The sequence below is a fragment of the Lytechinus variegatus genome, chromosome 14, assembly GCF_018143015.1.
Source record: "Lytechinus variegatus isolate NC3 chromosome 14, Lvar_3.0, whole genome shotgun sequence".
Classification (NCBI taxonomy): domain Eukaryota; kingdom Metazoa; phylum Echinodermata; class Echinoidea; order Temnopleuroida; family Toxopneustidae; genus Lytechinus; species Lytechinus variegatus.
The window spans coordinates 18805184-18822471 of NC_054753.1; the positions used below are offsets into that span (position 1 = coordinate 18805184).

Genomic DNA, 17288 nt, shown 5'->3' on the forward strand with positions numbered 1-17288 from the left:
TTGTTATGAATTGCAAATATGAAAGAACCATCCTGATTGGTTCCTTTGCAGTATTTTAACTCTTAACATGCCACGCACACTACTAAGCCAATGCCACAGTGCTAATCCGATGCTAATCCCCTGTGCCAGCCACAAAACCCCCCTGTGCCACATTGATTTTGGGATCGCGAGTCGTATTCACTCCTTCCAATAGTCATGATTACAATTGCTTGTAACTCTCTAACGATTAGTTTATCCACAAAATATTGTGTAGTAAAGTTGTAGGAAATTTCATACCCCTTATAATGATGTCCTCATTATGTGGATTGGTTATTATCTTTACCGCTAAAATATGAGTTGTATCAAGTAGTTCCATTTTGTGGAGTGTTTTGTATGGATCAAAACCTAGGTCTCTTCTCTCTCAGAGGCGGAGCCATATCTTGTAAAAATACTCGAAAAAGTCGAAAATAAACCGCGTGAGTAAGTTTATCTGTCAGAAAGCAGAGTTCACACTGCACACAATAGTGCTAATTACGGCGTGCATGCGATGCGCAATACAATGCAAAACGGCGTAACAATGATTGTTATTCCGAATGTGCGCAGTCATGCACGAAGCAGGCGAGGGTAGGAAACAATGCAAGCACAAAGCAATCAATAGTAGGCGTGCGAGCACGAGTGTGGCATGTTATAGTAGGATACGTAGCGTGCACGAAGCACTCAATGAGTTAAACAAGATGTGCATGAAACAACAGTTATTATTGGTCAGTGCTTAATAATACTAAGGTTTGTGATGGATTGCAAACATGAAAGAACTATTCTGATTGGGTGCTGGTCAGTGTTTTGAACAAATGTGCATGCCATAATGATCTTGAAGGTATTGTTTAACTTTGTGAGCAGCTAATTTAAAAAATTCTCAAACCAAGATGAAACATGTGTACAAGTGCATGTATTAGAACTAATAAACCCTGAAAACAACCATTATTGAGAATGAAAAGCTAAAACTACAAGGCAAACCCCGATTTTGTAAAAAGGCGTCTTATAGACGCCTAAATAGTACACATAAGTGTATGGGATAAAATTAAGTTGGTGTTTCCGGTCAATTTATATTTCAATTTTTGAAGCACTAATTAATTATTTTTGGACGCAATATTTTCTGGGCTTCATTTTTGTAACATATCACAGACCCAGATGACAAGTATGACCTTCCAGCTCAGATTTTTTAAAAGTCAAACCAATGTTAACCAATCACTTTAATTGCAATAGATCAAGCTTAATCTGATATTATTAATCTCAGTAAGTAATTATGATATTGGAATAGAGAATTGTTTGTTGTTACTTAGAATAATAGTTGGAAAGTGGAAGTCTGTTTTAGTTTGTAATCATGTATTCATTTTCACATGACATGTTATAATTGTGTACCATAAACAAAAACTCAGTCCTGTGATTGGTTCAGAGTTCTTGAATTTAGTCACAAAACATTAAGTAGTAGGCGCAAAAGATGGCAGAATGAGTACAAATTAACTTCTAAATCAATGAATATATTGAAAATTGTGGATTGATTCATATATTAAACTGTTCGTACACAATTTAAATATGAAATATAGTTTACTCATAAAACATGGAAAAATTATCAACAAAAGTCAAATTGGAATGTTGAAAGCTTATGGGGAAGTTAAAGAAAAAATCACAATTCGTACTCACATCCAATAAATTAGATTGCATACGTGATTGCAAAATGTCTGTTAACACTATTTAATGATGCCAATTGTGATTGTGTTTTTGACAGATTCTTCTTGCATAGTTTAAGAGGAGTCATGGAAACTGGTAAACAGGAAGATTCTCTCTGCGTTCTCACTGATGCTACTGCCCAGGCTATCGGCCTTAAGAAGTATGTTGCCGGAGAAGAAAAAGTGGAAGTAAGTTCTTCTTGGGCAATTCTCCTGAAAGTGACTCTCCACATTGACGAAGGATGGCCTACTCCTGGGGAGGGTTTTATAAAGCATCTTGACAGTTTTTTTTTTTACTGACAAACTTGCTCTGAGCCAATCAGATCCAAGGATTTCGGTAGCTTGTAACTGCTGTCAGTGAAAATCACTATTTGTTTGGTGAAACACTCCCCTGGTTTTTAATACCCAGTAGGTTTTGTAAAACGGATATGTCAGATGTGATACAAACCTGACAATGAGGTTTGTACCTCATTCTCAGGACGTCAAATGGAAGTCCTGTATAAAGGAGAGTCACCACTTTTACACTTTAAGAACCCGCTGCACTATTCGAATAAGATTCGGGGCAAACCCCCAGTGTAGTCGGCCACCTCCACTCCCCCCAGTCAATTATATCTGGATGAGAGACCTGCGGCTCACAATGATTCAGTTCGCTTTTTGCCTCCCAGGCACAGGTGATGCCAAACAAATAATGATAATGAGTTTAAAAAAGATTCCAGTAGCATGACTGACCCAAGTTTTTGTATGTATAAATACCAAATATGTGCCCAATTATCCTGGTATGAAATTGTGTAATTAAGCAAAATAACCATCGCTTCCCAGCCAGGTGGCACGGACTGGTGATACCTTCTGGTGCTACATGTAAATGAAAGAGAAACAGATTGTAGCACCCAAGAAGGTATTACCAGTCGTTTGTAAAGCCAATTGTAACTTAACGGACGGCTTTATGAAACACCCCACATGTGTGGTTGTTGATATTGATTCCCATTCCATTCTGGGTCTGGGGGCCTTTCGTAAATCTGTTCGTAAGTTGAGAACGACTCTAAGAACGACTGGGGATTCTTTCCTACGTGCTAAATCATCGCCAATTTATTATACCATTTACCACAAGAAAGGAACACCAGTCGTTCTTAAAGATGCTCTCAACTTACAAACAGATTTACAAAATGGCTCCCTGGTTTCCAATGCAGTCTCTTACCTAAGCCTGGTTGGTGTTTCATAAAGTTTTTCGTAAGTCACAAATGACTCTAAGTATGACTGGTGACCCTTTCTTTTAGGAACTAAATCAATGCCAATGAAAATGTGGTGTCTATCATTTGCCATAAGAAAAGCTCACCAGTCGTTAGTTGCTCATACATTGTAACTTACAAACATATTCATGAAACACCTACTTGGTTTAATAGATAATAAAACCTACAATCATCTTTTTCTTATTTCAGATGTCAGAAGTCCAAGTCTACCTCTACAGCCTGGTCCACTGGGAGGACCTGCTTGACTCCAACACGGCGGCAGATCTTCAGCTCTACCTGCCAGCGACCAAGAGGAAAGGCATGCTCCATTACAAGACCAAGGAATCCTTCTTTGTCGGAAGCTACTGGAAGGCAGCATTCTTCAAGCTGAAGCAGAACGTTCTGAAGCGGTACCAGAGGAAGGATGCGGAGGAACCAGACCTTGTCATAGATCTTGGGTAAGTAGGAGATAGAAGGATGGAGAATTGGATCAAAGCTTCATTGCAGCCTGTCGTAGGTGATGAGATGGGTTTAATGGCCCCCAATTAGACTAGTTGGTCTTATTCCAAGAAAGGATGCAGAGGAACCGGACCTTGTCATAGATCTTGGGTAAGTAGGAGATAGAAGGATGGAGAATTGGATGAAATGTTCATTGCAGCCTGTTATAGGATCCAAATTAGACTAGTTGGTCCAAATCCAAGAAAGGAAGCGGAGGAACTGGACATCTCACCCTCATCGTAGGCCTTGGGTGAGTGCTAGATGGAAAGATGGAGAAATGGATTAGCGGATCATTGCAGCCTGCTGTAGGTGTTGAGCCTCTCAATCTGAGACTAGTTGGTCTAACCTCAAGGAAGGGAGCAGAAGAATCCTCCCTTGTTCTTAGATCCTGAGTAAGTACAAGATTGAATGATATTGGATTGGTTGCTCATTGATATGTGATATGTCATTGAAAAGCCTCTCGATACAACCATGATTTTGTGCTTGCATTTTGCTTTCTGATCTTATCCATGTAAATTTGTTTGAATGCACATAAATCCACCAGGTTCTATAAAATTGCTGATGAAATTGCCCATTCTATCCTCCGCAGTAACTTGGGAAGCCAAGATAAGAACACCCCTGCATGTTCAAATGTAAATAGTGTTCGACAATAATGGATGGCAATTTATTACCTTATGTTAAGACTATGTGGGCAATTTCATAAGATAATCAACATATACATGCAACCCCATTTTGACTTCAGTTCATTACGCAGAGTGTGGACAAATCGCTTCAGGTACGTCCCACAAATATGGCATCTAGGGGGTTGCAATGTACATACCTTATTGCCCTGGTGATGACAAAATCTTGATTTGCTATTCATCCATATTCATAATACTCTCTTTATTTTTACCCTCTGATGTCCTCTTCTCTCTGCTTAGGTCTCATATTTTTGGAGGATGTCGTCGTATCCACCATACCGACCGTCGTTTCAGCTTTGAACTCGTCTTCACCAATGGGAGTCCGTCCCTTCAGCTATCGTGTGATAATGAGCTCCAGCTATCCCACTGGCTTCAAAGTTTATGTGAAGTAGCCTCACATCAGGTAAGCTTCTTCATACAGACTTTATCATTGAAAGCCTATCGTTAATTTTGGTTTAATCCCCCCAAAGAATTGCAATGGCTGGAAGAAACATCAAACTACTACATTTTTCTAATATCGTAATGTTAGATGATTTTGAAGTATAATTGACATTATTATATTTAGATGTAGGGTTTTAGAGGTGCAAATATTTTTTGACGTCTTGCAAGGTTGTTTCAAAGAGACAAAATATTAAAACTTATTTTTATCATGCATGCCTATGAAAACCATCCAATATTGAAATGAAAATTTTGCCCCGCGTGTTTATAAAGCTGTTGTTACATAACAATGATATTGCATTGTGTATTAGTTGCCAGGAGGTGTGGTAAAGAAGCGTCAATTTATAGAATTCAAATACACCTGCACTATACGCTAGCGCATGTTTACTTTATTACAGAGATTTTTTAAAAATGAGAATACTCGGGCACCATGCTTATGCATGATTTACAGGATTGTCATGAATGATGGTTACTACAAAAAATTTTTTTGCTTCAATACTTTGTTTAGCTTTGTGGGGGTATTTAAATAATAATATTGGATGACCAATTTTCTTGGGATGCTTGGAAATATTGTTACTCGCTGAAGAACAATATTTCTTCGCATCCCACTCAAGGCCATCCAATGTTCTCCAAATATTACTGACCATTTCCCAAAGTGTTTAAAGATACATGCCAGTTGTTGTAGAGATTTCAAAATGAGTTCGTTCAGAATCCAATGAAAAGACCACCAAAGTGTCTGTTTATTTATATGAAAAATATGTGCCAAAGGATTCTGGAAGAAATTGTATAATTGCTGAGAAATTAGCAAATAAGCACGGGATTCGGGTTAAGCGTCGGGCCGACATTCTAAGCAATAATAATACACTGTCCCACGTTATCTGCGTTGGTGATCTTCAGTGTGAACATTTTTCAGTGTAGATTTCACGATTTCACAGAGTTCAGTTTATGTAACTGTACCAGATCTAGATCCTTGATGATATAGTGACAATTAAGCCTGGTTTTACAGACTTTCTCGTGAAATCAGTGTTTACTGAAACTAATTTAATTTATCTTTAGGTTTAGTATGTGCAAAATGAGAGGTCATTGCCCCTCAACATTTTTGGGTTCAAATACTTTTCAATTGCAAATGGTCATTTAAGGCCCTATCTCACCAACGGAGACGTCGCCGCGACAGTCTCCAACTTATCAGTCGCTGCAGTCGCGGAGACGTCTCGGAGACAAAAATGGCTTGCGCTCTCACCAAGGAGACGTCTCTGCGTTGTCTCAGAGACGTCTCCAGAGCAGGTGACAAGCACTAGCCCGACAGTCGCGGCGATGTTGCGGGAAAGTCTCCAAGTAGTCGCTGCGACGTCCTTGAGACATTTCTTAATTGCAAGCGAGTCTCCGAGACGTTTCAGGCAGTCTCGGCGACGTCTCCGAGATGTTTCCTGGCAGTCGCGGTGACTTGGCTGGTAGTTTGCCAGGGTCTCCGAAAGGTTGCTGAGACGTCGCTGAGACGTATCCGAGACTTCCTCCTGCCAATATACAAAAGTAGGCCATTATCTGCTGCTGTTCTTGTTTCCAGTCAAACTGTTTGGCCTCTTTGGCCATGTTGGCATCGAAAGCTTCCTCGACAGCAACAGCTGCTTCAAAAACTTGTTCCTTTTTCTTGCGACTTCCACTTGCCTTGGGTGGCATGCTGGAAGGAGTGGTGGCAGCAACAATTTCAAAATAGGATCGATGGAACGTTTGAAAGATCATACACCTGACTTGGAGCAGGAGGAGGGATATCAGCACGCGTTCAGTCACGTGGTTTCTGAAGTGAACAGTGTGAAGAAGTGTCGCGGAGACGTCTCCGCAATGTATTATAATTTTTTTGATCTCCAGCAGGTCTTCGCGATGTCTCTGAGACATCGCGGCGACGTCTCAGCAGTCGCGGATATCATTAGTCTCCGAGACGTCGCAGCAACTGATGGAGACATCGCGGAGACTAGAAACAGTCTCCAAAAATATTAAACATGTTTAATCTTCTTGCGACTCCTCGGAGACTCTGTAATTTTCATGAGACGTCTCAGAGATGTCGCGGAGACGTCTCTGCAACTAGCAAAATTTGTAGTCGCGAACTAGTTTCAAGCCCAGTGAGATACCCCATTTACCAATCTTTTTAAGTGTGATTACATGCTTTACTATTCATCATTCTTTGTCCCTTTTCAGCATTCTATGTCCCAGATGAAAGGACCCCGTCCGAATCCTTGCCAACCCTCGTGTGCTGTCATCACTTCTCGTTCAGTCCTGCTGTGCCTTGAAGACTACCAGACACACTTCTTCAGAACCCTTGCCAGGACAGACCTCACTACCATCTCCCGGGTGGAGAGAAGCCAGTCTAAGCTCTCGTATCTTGTAATGGTGAGTTGACAGTGACAGGGGCGGATCCAGGATTTTCCAAAAGGGGGGAGAGGGCAAATTTTTCAAAGGAAACAAATGTGACAAGCAAAAAAATTAAATAATGAAAGAAAGGTTTTCAACTACAAATAAAGGATATATCGTACCCGATAAAATTTGACAAGCAATAAAAAAATGGTCTTCAATTTCCAAAAAAGGGGGCACACCTCTGTTTTAATGGCATTTTTACATTACATTTTTAAAATTTTGCTTCTCAAAAGGGGGAGTGGACGTTCCCCCTGTTCCCCCCCCCCCTGGATCTGCGCCTGGACAGTGTAGACAAAACTTGCATCTAAGGTGTAACAAAGTGGTTTTTCCCAATCCCCAAAGAAATTGTAGCTCATTCTAATGCTATACGCCAGCTTTTCCTAAAAAAGTCACGAATGTTGCAATTACCTTACAAACGTATTCCTTTTGATCACTTTTTAAGCTATTTTTAAGTTACCCGTAATTTGCTCCCTCTGTATGGTAAAAGTGCATTATATTGGGGGTATTGGTGTATATAAAGAAAGTAATAAGACTGGATGGAAAAAGATGCTGATAATAGACACAAATAAGCATGTCTTATTTTTTTTTTTATTCTTAAAATAGCTCTCAAGTAGAGGAATCGTAGCAGGATCTTATTTTTTGGGACAAAATATCTTTTCTCTAGCAATTCTGTTGGTACCACATAATGTTTACAATCTAAATGTTTCATGTTAAACAACAACCAGTTGTGATGTAATGAAATGTTTAAAATTCCAGAAACATTTCTCAAGTCATTAACATTGCTTCCTGCATAAATTTTTTTTGTTACAGAATTTCAAGAATATGGAGTGTGATAATCCATGGTTGTTGTATTTCAACTGTTCCAAGGAGCTGGATAATTTCGTTTCTCATCTAGCTCAAGCATTTCATAACAAGACACAGGTAAACACGGGAGGCTTCTCTTTTAATAGTCTAAATCTTAAATTGGTCTTCAAAAAGCCAAAATTCAAAACTTAGCTTGTCTGAAGGACAACTTCTTCGTCTTTATGCTGTATAAAGAATTTGAGTTGTAAAGTTGAAAAGAAAACAAGAAACAAGAGTTTCTTTGACTCCAGTGTTTGAATTGAAATGCAGTGTGCACATCTCATGCTTGTGTGAACACAAACTTCAAATACTCTTTTCTCCCTATTTTGTGAAGCTCTCGCTTTTTTTCTCTGCATTCAATCCAGTATTTGAGTGAGTTCTTGTTGATCAAGTTTGACGAAGCATATATCATTTCAAAAGCTTAGTATGTGCTTGTTCAAACTCAATAACTCTCTCAAAATTCATTTTGGGAGACTTGATTCTAATCTGTGGAGCCTTGAAAATTAAAAAAAAAGAAATGGGGGGGGGGGGTTAAGCACCGTCTTACTGTTTTTTTTTTTTTTATTGGATACTGTTAGACTTCCTTTAGAGGTCATGACAACTGGCAAGTTTATTTTCCCTCTTTGCAGAAGGAACTGAGGATCGGGAACGTCCAGGATGAGAAATTAGCCAAGAGATGCAGCAACTGCCAAGAACTTATCCTGTCAGCATGGCAACGATCAGATAGCCTCGGGAGGGGGCGCGTTAGGGGTGACTCGTGGTAGAGCTGACCTTGACCATCATGAAGGTCGTATAAAACAATCTTGTGAAGATCTCATGGATCTTGTAGATGGATTGTAAAATTTGATTATCGAAATTGAGAATGAGATCATGTTCAAATTTGTAATGGACTTATTGTGCAATCGAATGCCATGAAACATAGATGCCATATTTATTTGTACTTAACTATAAACTGTCAATAGGATTAAAACATTTGGTTACACCTGTAGGAACAGACATGAGTTATCATTAACCTAACACTCTTTTAAGATTAAATAGATAAATAAGTTAAAAATGTGAATATAAGAAAATATGTAATGCTTATTTAAAAGAACTTATAATTATGACAAGTCAAGATCAAAGGAAAAATGGAGAAAATTGGGGATGGGGGGTTGAGGAAGGGAGAGGGGTTTTATAAATAAGTTGGAGGTACATTATTACGGTGGAGTCTACCAGGCATCAATTTGATTGTGTAAATGCAGGAAAATGGGATAAATATATGTTAAAGATACTCTGACAAATTGCATAGAATAACAAGTGTGATGGAACCTGCTTCTGCCAGCAACCTGCTCTGGTCAGGATGCCTCCCGCTGACAGGTTTTGCCACGTCGATTTCCAAACTTAAGTCACTGATCCTTTGGCAGAGATATACTGCCGCAGTTGACTCTTGCACAAGCCTCGATCCTGCCTGTACGACTACTCGTTGAATAGAGCATCTTTCTTTCTCCTCATGCGAAATCACGCACCATCGCACTCATGCCTATTCGCTATTTGTATACTGTGACATCTTTCATATTGTATTCCCATACCTGTCAAGACCTCTCTGTCCCTGAACATGCATACATGTACATGAATCAAGTTTGATGTTATATCTCGTCAGAATTCTGCCACCTCACAAGGATGGCTGATAAAAATGATTCACAAGTTTGTAGATGGTCTGCAAAGCATTCTACAGTCATTGCGATAAATTTACATGTATGCAATGACCTCTATAATCTCTGACTTCATGACCCCAAGCTCTAATCAGATCTTTGCCCATCCCTTATGCATGCATGAGCTAAGTTTAAAGTTCATTTGGTCTGTCGAAACATAAGTTATTGCAAAAAAAAAGCCATTTTCAGGTATACAATGCCCCATTCTGAACTTTGACCTCATGACCCTATAATCTAATCAGATCTTTGCCTCTCCAATATGCATATATGATGAGCCAACTTAAAGTTTGTTTGTCAAACGTTTCTTAAGTTATCATGATAATGAGCCATTTGCATTATACAATGACCTTTCTGACCTTTGACCTCATGACCCTATGATCTAATCAGATCTTTGCCCCTCTCATATGCATACATGTACATGAGCTAAGTTTGAAGCTGGTCTGTCGAACCGTTCTCATTGTGAAAACAAGCCAGTTATAAGTACATGAAATATGATCTTTGACCTCATGACCCCGATATCGAATCAGCTCATTACCCCTTCGATAAGCATACATGTACATGATGAGCCAATCTAAAGTTTGTTTGTCAAACGTTTCTTAAGTTATCGTGATAATGAGCCATTTGCATTATACAATGACCTTTCTGACCTTTGACCTCATGACCCCATGATCTAAACAGTTCATTACCCCTCCCATATGCATATAGTTATTTTTGTATATAAAATGAGTGAGATATTCATTTCATCTTTTGTGGTTTCTATTCACTGAAATGTCTCGCTGATATTATTGCAACAGCATGAATTAAATTCATTTCAACCAGTCAAAACAAAAGTGCTTGGTACATTTATGAAATTTGGGCTGAAAACACACTTTGTATTGAAATTGTACATGAAATCAGGTTTTTGAGCATTTTTTGCCAGATGCCTATTAAGTTACAGGTGACTTTGGAAATGCGAGATGAGTTCCTTTTATATCATTAGTATTATGTCTGAAATCAAATCATTGTTTTGACTTTATATTTGATAGAATCAATGCCACTTCATTGGAGAATTTGCTCACATGTGAGGTTAAAGATCAAAACTTAAATACCCTTTTCAAAAATTCTTTGATAAAAATTTCTCAAACCGACTCACAATTCTCTGATTTTACTGCATTTATATGTTTTTTTTTTCATTTATTTTCAATTCTCGTAATTTTTTTTAAAAACATACAATCAATATACAATAGATAAGATATGTATAAATACAAAGAATATGGGGGGGGGGCAGTAAAGACTATTGGTCTGTCATAGGCTGGGCTCCAATATCATAGTGGATTATACAAAATATAGAGAGAGAAGAAGGGGGGGGGGTACATGTACATTGGTAATAACTGAGTTCCTCCTTATAGCATTATGTATAAAAATATGTTATTTTAACTCTGTATATGTGTCAAATATTAAATCATTAATGAGTTCATTGTATTGAATCAGTGACTTAATTCATTGTAAATTTCATCATGTGGCCTGTATGTAAAAATTAAACTCAGAAAAGTTATAGACCATCACTTGTACATTACTTCATGTATATTGAACATTTTGATCTGAGCTGAATATAGGAATGCTTTACTTGGTTTTGCCATATTTTAGCAATAGTGACATAATTCACTCTCTATTGAAATTATGTAAATAAAATTATACATAATATATTGATAATGATGACATGCTTAATCCTTTACTCTACATGTAGTGGTTAATTGCATATGAACGTGTAAAATATTAGAACTCTGCCTCTCAATCACAAACGCATGCATTGTAATAGTTCATGCATGGCTATGATGAAATAGTGCTTTCTTTTTGTTGTTGCACACATTCCAAGTATTAATGTCTTTTCTTTGTGAGCTCAAAATTGCTACATGTATTGCCTCATAGTAAATATTTGTAAACTTAACATGATCAAACATGTAGTAGTTTGCAAGTATAAATATGAGCCTGTTTAATCTCAACTTCATTGCTTTATTAATGTGTGTATGATTTATTTGTGCAATTATGCCATTAAAGTACAGACACAAATATTGATTATTACCATATAGGTAATGGTGATATTATCGTTCGAGTTATGAATGGTAGATCAAATTCCCAACCTTTTATTTTGGATCATCGTAAGGAATTGATTTTGAGAGAATAGAACAGATTATACATGAATACTGTACAAGGCATACTCAATCAAAACTTAACAAAAGAAAAAAAATATAAAAGTTAAGATACAGGTTATTTTTTTTTAGCTATATTGATTCTGTCCACCTTTGCTCTGTTAAAATTCAGTTTTTGAAGATGTTTTGAAATAAAAGCGTGGAAATAGACTGACCCGATCGTGACTGCAATCAGTTATATTCGTTTGGCGCCTGTCGAAAGTCAAACTGTCAGGGAACTGGCAAGCTTGCATTCATCCCCAATGATTACATTTTACTACAAACAAACCCATGGGGTATGGGGCCAAGCTGTTTTGAAAGGATGCATAGTGGGGCAAGGTGCCTTGCCTTGTACATGTATACAGTAGTAATAAAAAGTAAGTGAACTCCACCTGCAAATGAACTTATTTTAAGTATTCAAGTTCTGCCATGTTTTAGATATTTAATTGTGAAGTCAGGTGATAAAATATATTACATTCAATGAAGTTTATTTCTCTGGGCTCGCCGAACAATTAAGTGTTGTTCTCTACATTCAATGTTCAGCATGAAGGAGTGCATTTTCTGGTGGTGTTCATTAACTTATCCTCCCTTCCTACGTATATTTACCAAAGTGGAGGAGCCGTGGTGTAGTGGTTCTGATTCTCGCCTTGTAAACAGAGGGTCGTGTGTTTGAATCTCACCGCGGTCTTGCGTCCTCTGGCAATGCGTTAATCCACACTTTGCCACTGTCAACCCAGGTGATAAATGGGTACCCGGTAGGATGTGAGAGTCATTTTAGCTAGTCCAGTACTGTGTGCGGGAATGACTGATTGAATCCGATGGCCAAGGTAATAATATATCTGAGAAGCGCTTAGACACGTCGTTCCGATGTATTAAGCTCTATATAAGAGCGGATTATTATTATTAAAGTTTAGAGTCAAAACTCAATAACATAATGACTATTTCATAATTGTTGAAACTAAGTCAGGAGTTAGCTTTGTCACAACATTTGCAGAAATTCTTTATCCACTGATGTTCTTTCAAATAATAAAATAGCCATTGTAATCTAATAATGTATGTTTGTGTAAACATTTTCCAGTGATATGCTTCATTTAATATCCGTTTTAGTTGAGAAATATATGTACTTTTTTATTGTTTGCTACATTATAAAATATTTTCACGATATGTTTATTCAAAGTAAGCCTTATTTAGTGTAAAATTTCCTTATTTTGTGAAACTAGTGTTCTTAAAAAAAAATCTCCCAGTTTCTGAGGAGAATGAATATAATTGGTAAAATTCACAGTAACTACATTCCTTTATATGCATAACTATACTCTTGCCTATTGCTTAATTTATACAAAAATATCTGTGCAGATATGTATTGTACAGATTTTGACCTTTTTTCAAATCCCAAATTAGGAAAATGTTAACATTTGACATTCTAATACATGTAGGTGTATCAAGGATTATTTATGAATGTAATATGTGTTCATTCTGATATTCAAAGAACAAATCATCGGATAATATTAAGTCATTACAGTCTATCCTGAATCATTAGTGTACATGTATGAAAGGCTGGAATTACACTGTAATTTATTTATTTTGTTTTTGTTATTTCACCGATTATAGAATGTTCTCACATGTGCCTGTGTAAGGTCAAATGTGAATTGTGCATTTATTGCTAGAGAGAGAGAGAAAACTCATCTTTCCTCAAAATTAAGGTTTATGTAAACTTTGTCCACACTATGTGTTAATGTCTTAAGACAACCATGTGGAGTTTTGTCTAACATCATGTGTGAACGCTGTTTAAGGAGGTGCGATAGCTCAGTCGGTAGAGCGGGGGTCTCAGATTTTGGTGACCCGGTTTCGATTCCCAAATGGTGCGCTAGTGCCCTTTGGTAAGGCATTTATCCTCATTACCAGGTCCCTCAGAGAGGACTTTAAGCGGTTGGTCCCCTGGTTGCTTGCTCACAGGCATTCGTGCTTTCTTAGCAGTCAGGTAAAATAACCTCGGTATAACATAACTCTTGATCCTTTCCTGTACTTATTGAGCTTAAATTGAAAACCATTTTTTTTAGATTCAAATAATTTGTCAAGATCGATAAAATAAGTTCACTCCCATTATTTCAATCGGAAAATGTGGGTATCTCATTTCAAACAAGCAGTGCATGACCAAAAGCTTCACTGAAAACCCTATAAGAAGGGCTAGATTCATTGGCCCGTATTCTGAAATCGGGTTTTACTTCAACTCAGGTTTAAAGTTGCGGTTTAAATATGGCAAGCCAAAAGTGTCAAAATGTTTATTAAGTTGTATGTTTCTTGTACTTTGCTCTTTCCGGATTCATCGATGGTGAAGACAGTCATCTGTTTAAACTTCGTAGAAAATTATGAATGATTTGAGAGCCAAATGAGCTGAAATATGATATCTCTATTGTTAGTGGTTTATGTAACGATTGGCTATCCATACTTAAACCACAAATTTACACCTAAATTCAAAGTTGAAGTTAAACCAAACTTCAGAATATGGGCCATTGAGTGAAATTAAAGGACAAGTCCACCCCCAACAAAAACTTGATTTGAATAAACAGAGAAAAATTCAACAAGCATAACACTGAAAATTTCATCAAAATATGTAAAATAAGAAAGTTATGACATTTTAAAGTTTCGTTTCACTTCACAAAACAGTTATATGCACATCTCGGTCAGTATGCAAATGAGGGAACTAATGACATCACTCACTATTTCTTTTGTATTTTATTATATGAAATATTTTTATTTTCTCGTCATTGTCATGTGAAATGAAGTTTCATTCCTCCCCGAACATGTAAAATTCCATTATTTTAACATTTTGTGCTTCAGGCAAGGAGGTCCTAATCATCAAATCTGTAAAAATTGAAGTATTGTATAATTCAAACAATAAAAAACAAAAGAAATAGTGAATGGGTGACATCATCGACTCTCTCATTTGGATGTAACTACCTTGTTCATATAACTATTTTGTTGAAAATAAGCGAAACTTTGAAATGTCATAACTTTTATTTTACATCCGATTTTGATGAAATTTTCAGCATTGTGCTTGTCTAATTTTTCTCTATTGATTCAAATTAATTTTTTTTTCTGAGGTGGACTTGACCTTTGACTTGTATCAGATACCACATTGATGAAATTACTATAAAATAATGTCTATTTTTTTATGTTTACTTTTTTTATATTGGATGTGTTTATTAATGTGTTACTGTTCTATGCATGTTTAACAATGTGCTTCAAACAAAAGTTTAGTGAACTAATGTTTTTATCCTGTATGTTATTATTTACCTTACCTGAGCATCATTTGAGTTGTAAACGATAAGCGAGACTCTACTGTTAAAGATTTATGTAACAACTGGCTTTCCATAGTTACACCACAACTTAAAACCAGAGTTCAGATTAAACCCGACTTCAAAATATGGGCCATAGAGAGTAGAAAGATAAGTGAAAAGTATTGGTGGTTTGATGAAAACCAACCAAAAATAAAAGAGATGTGAATTTTTGAACTTTACCTCATATATCATTCAATTCATATTCAATTACTTCAAATTTTTAAGGGGATTTGATTAACACAAATGTTTTCTTGAAGGAAGGGGGTACAAAATGTAGTCTTCTGAAGTATCCATCACGAAAATGTAATAATTTTCAATCTTTTTGAGAAAATAGCATTTTGGGTGATTACTATCACTCAGCACATAGGGGAGCTGCTTGCCTGTGACATCACACAGTCAAAATATAAATAAATTCAAAAATTTGTAATTCTTTGGTCAAACTCCACTTTGATCAATCATGCACCAATATTTTCTCAAATTGTTCTGCTTTTATTACAACCAACTCATCATCTATAAGTATTGTTAAACAATCTCTGATGAAATAAGTAAAGCAAAGGGACAAATGCATTAAAGTGTCAATACCATATGGACATCTATATTCATTGGGAAATTACATGTATGGCACAATATTCATCTGTGAAGATATATTCATCTTTTCAAAGGATATACTGCATCAGAAGTGGTGTTAAATTAAACTAAACCACCAATATTTGCTGATAACTAAGTATTAAGATTACACTTCAAGTTTTCTTATTATTTTTTTTGTTGTAGTTTTGCTCTTTGGTAACCCTTAATAGTGGTGTTTGAAATGCCCCAGATGTCCTCTAGATATAAAGCAACTGTCCATCAAATGAGGTGATATATCTGGCAACCAATATGTGATTATATTTCAGTTGAATAATTCTCATGACAGGTACATGTATAACCCCACAGTCATTTAAAGGGCAAGTTCACCCTAGAGAAAAGCTTGTAAAAATAGCAGAAAAAAAATATATATTAATATTGGTTTGAGGAAAATCTATTAAAGATTAAGAAAGTTATAAGAATTTTAAGTTATGGATTTGTGAAGTCGTAAACGAGCAGCTGCCCCATATGTTATGTAATATGAAATGCATGAATTTCATTGTTTAAATGGGTCCTGATGACTTATTTTTGTTTTCTGTTCATGATTGGGTGTGAAATGATTTGTCTATTGATATAAAAACGGTACAGTAAAACCATTTTTAATTTTCTGAGAAAATGACATTTCATTGATTTTTTTACCATACGATATGTAGGAATGCTGCTTGCATATGATGTCACAAATCAAATGAATAAAATTCTAATAACTTTTAACTATTTGATGGATTTTTTCTCTCAAACCTGCAATATTTTTTATTATTTTTTTCTTCTATGTTTACAATAAACTTTTTGTCAGGGTGAACTTCCCCTTTAATGAAAAACTTATTCTGAAACCATTGTGCTCAAAATGACATACTTTATATGAGTTGAAGTGCCAAGCTGATTTTTTCTATTGTAAATTTTAATTTATTGTATTGCATGAAAATTGCATGCCTTATCGTGTCTCTCATTATAGAGTTGAATTAAACCACCAAAGTATGAATTGAATATTAATGCAAAAAATGCCTGCTTTTCTACTGTATATTTATTTATTGAACTAAGGAAGGGATAGCATAGTTGTATTATTGACACGGGGGGGCCACTTCCATTGACGAGTGGATACCATGCGTGACCATGGTGTTTGAGAAAAACACCCTAAACAAGTATATTCCATGTTCTGAAAATGCACCCCTTAACACGTATTGGCGTGTGAAACCCTTAACAAGTATTGGAAACAAAATGGTACCCCTGACAAGCTATTCCCTGAATTGACCCCTTAAACAAGTACATCTTAATTGTCATGTCTAGGACGTGATCAAGAGTTGTCGGTTTTACCTTTAGTTTCATTGGGTTTAGTACCACCCCACACACCTCGCTCAAATCAGACACTAAACATGTAGTGTTGGGGCAAAAAGTACATCCTTTGTTTTAGTAACCTCGCAAATTGGACCGTTTTCCTAGCAAAAAAATATACCCTTCATTATTTTAATGTGTTTTACACCTAGCTTATTACGTTTTTTACGTTTATATCTTGAAAAAGAGATCCTTTTTACGTTTTTTGGGCATGAATGGTTTCACTGGTCAATGGAAGTGCCCCCCCCCCCCCCCCCCATTATTGATTTTTTTTTTATATACCAGAGATAGAAGAAAGAAAGAGAAGGTAGTGAAAGAGGCCACTTACAGTAAAAAAA

The 17288-nt window shown here is 36.5% G+C and overlaps 1 protein-coding gene across 1 annotated transcript in view; it reads left to right on the forward strand.

Annotated features, from left to right (window-relative positions):
• LOC121427389 (pleckstrin homology domain-containing family M member 2-like) overlaps nucleotides 1-12439 on the forward strand; it is a 37641-nt gene extending 25202 nt beyond the window's left edge. The window contains exons 13-18 of the mRNA XM_041623756.1: nucleotides 1766-1895; nucleotides 3143-3390; nucleotides 4351-4513; nucleotides 6742-6933; nucleotides 7768-7878; nucleotides 8430-12439. Of these exons, the coding sequence (XP_041479690.1) occupies nucleotides 1766-1895; nucleotides 3143-3390; nucleotides 4351-4513; nucleotides 6742-6933; nucleotides 7768-7878; nucleotides 8430-8564 (979 nt within the window). The 3' untranslated portion in view covers nucleotides 8565-12439. The remainder of the gene's footprint in view (nucleotides 1-1765; nucleotides 1896-3142; nucleotides 3391-4350; nucleotides 4514-6741; nucleotides 6934-7767; nucleotides 7879-8429) is intronic.
• The last annotated feature ends 4849 nt before the right edge of the window (nucleotides 12440-17288 follow it).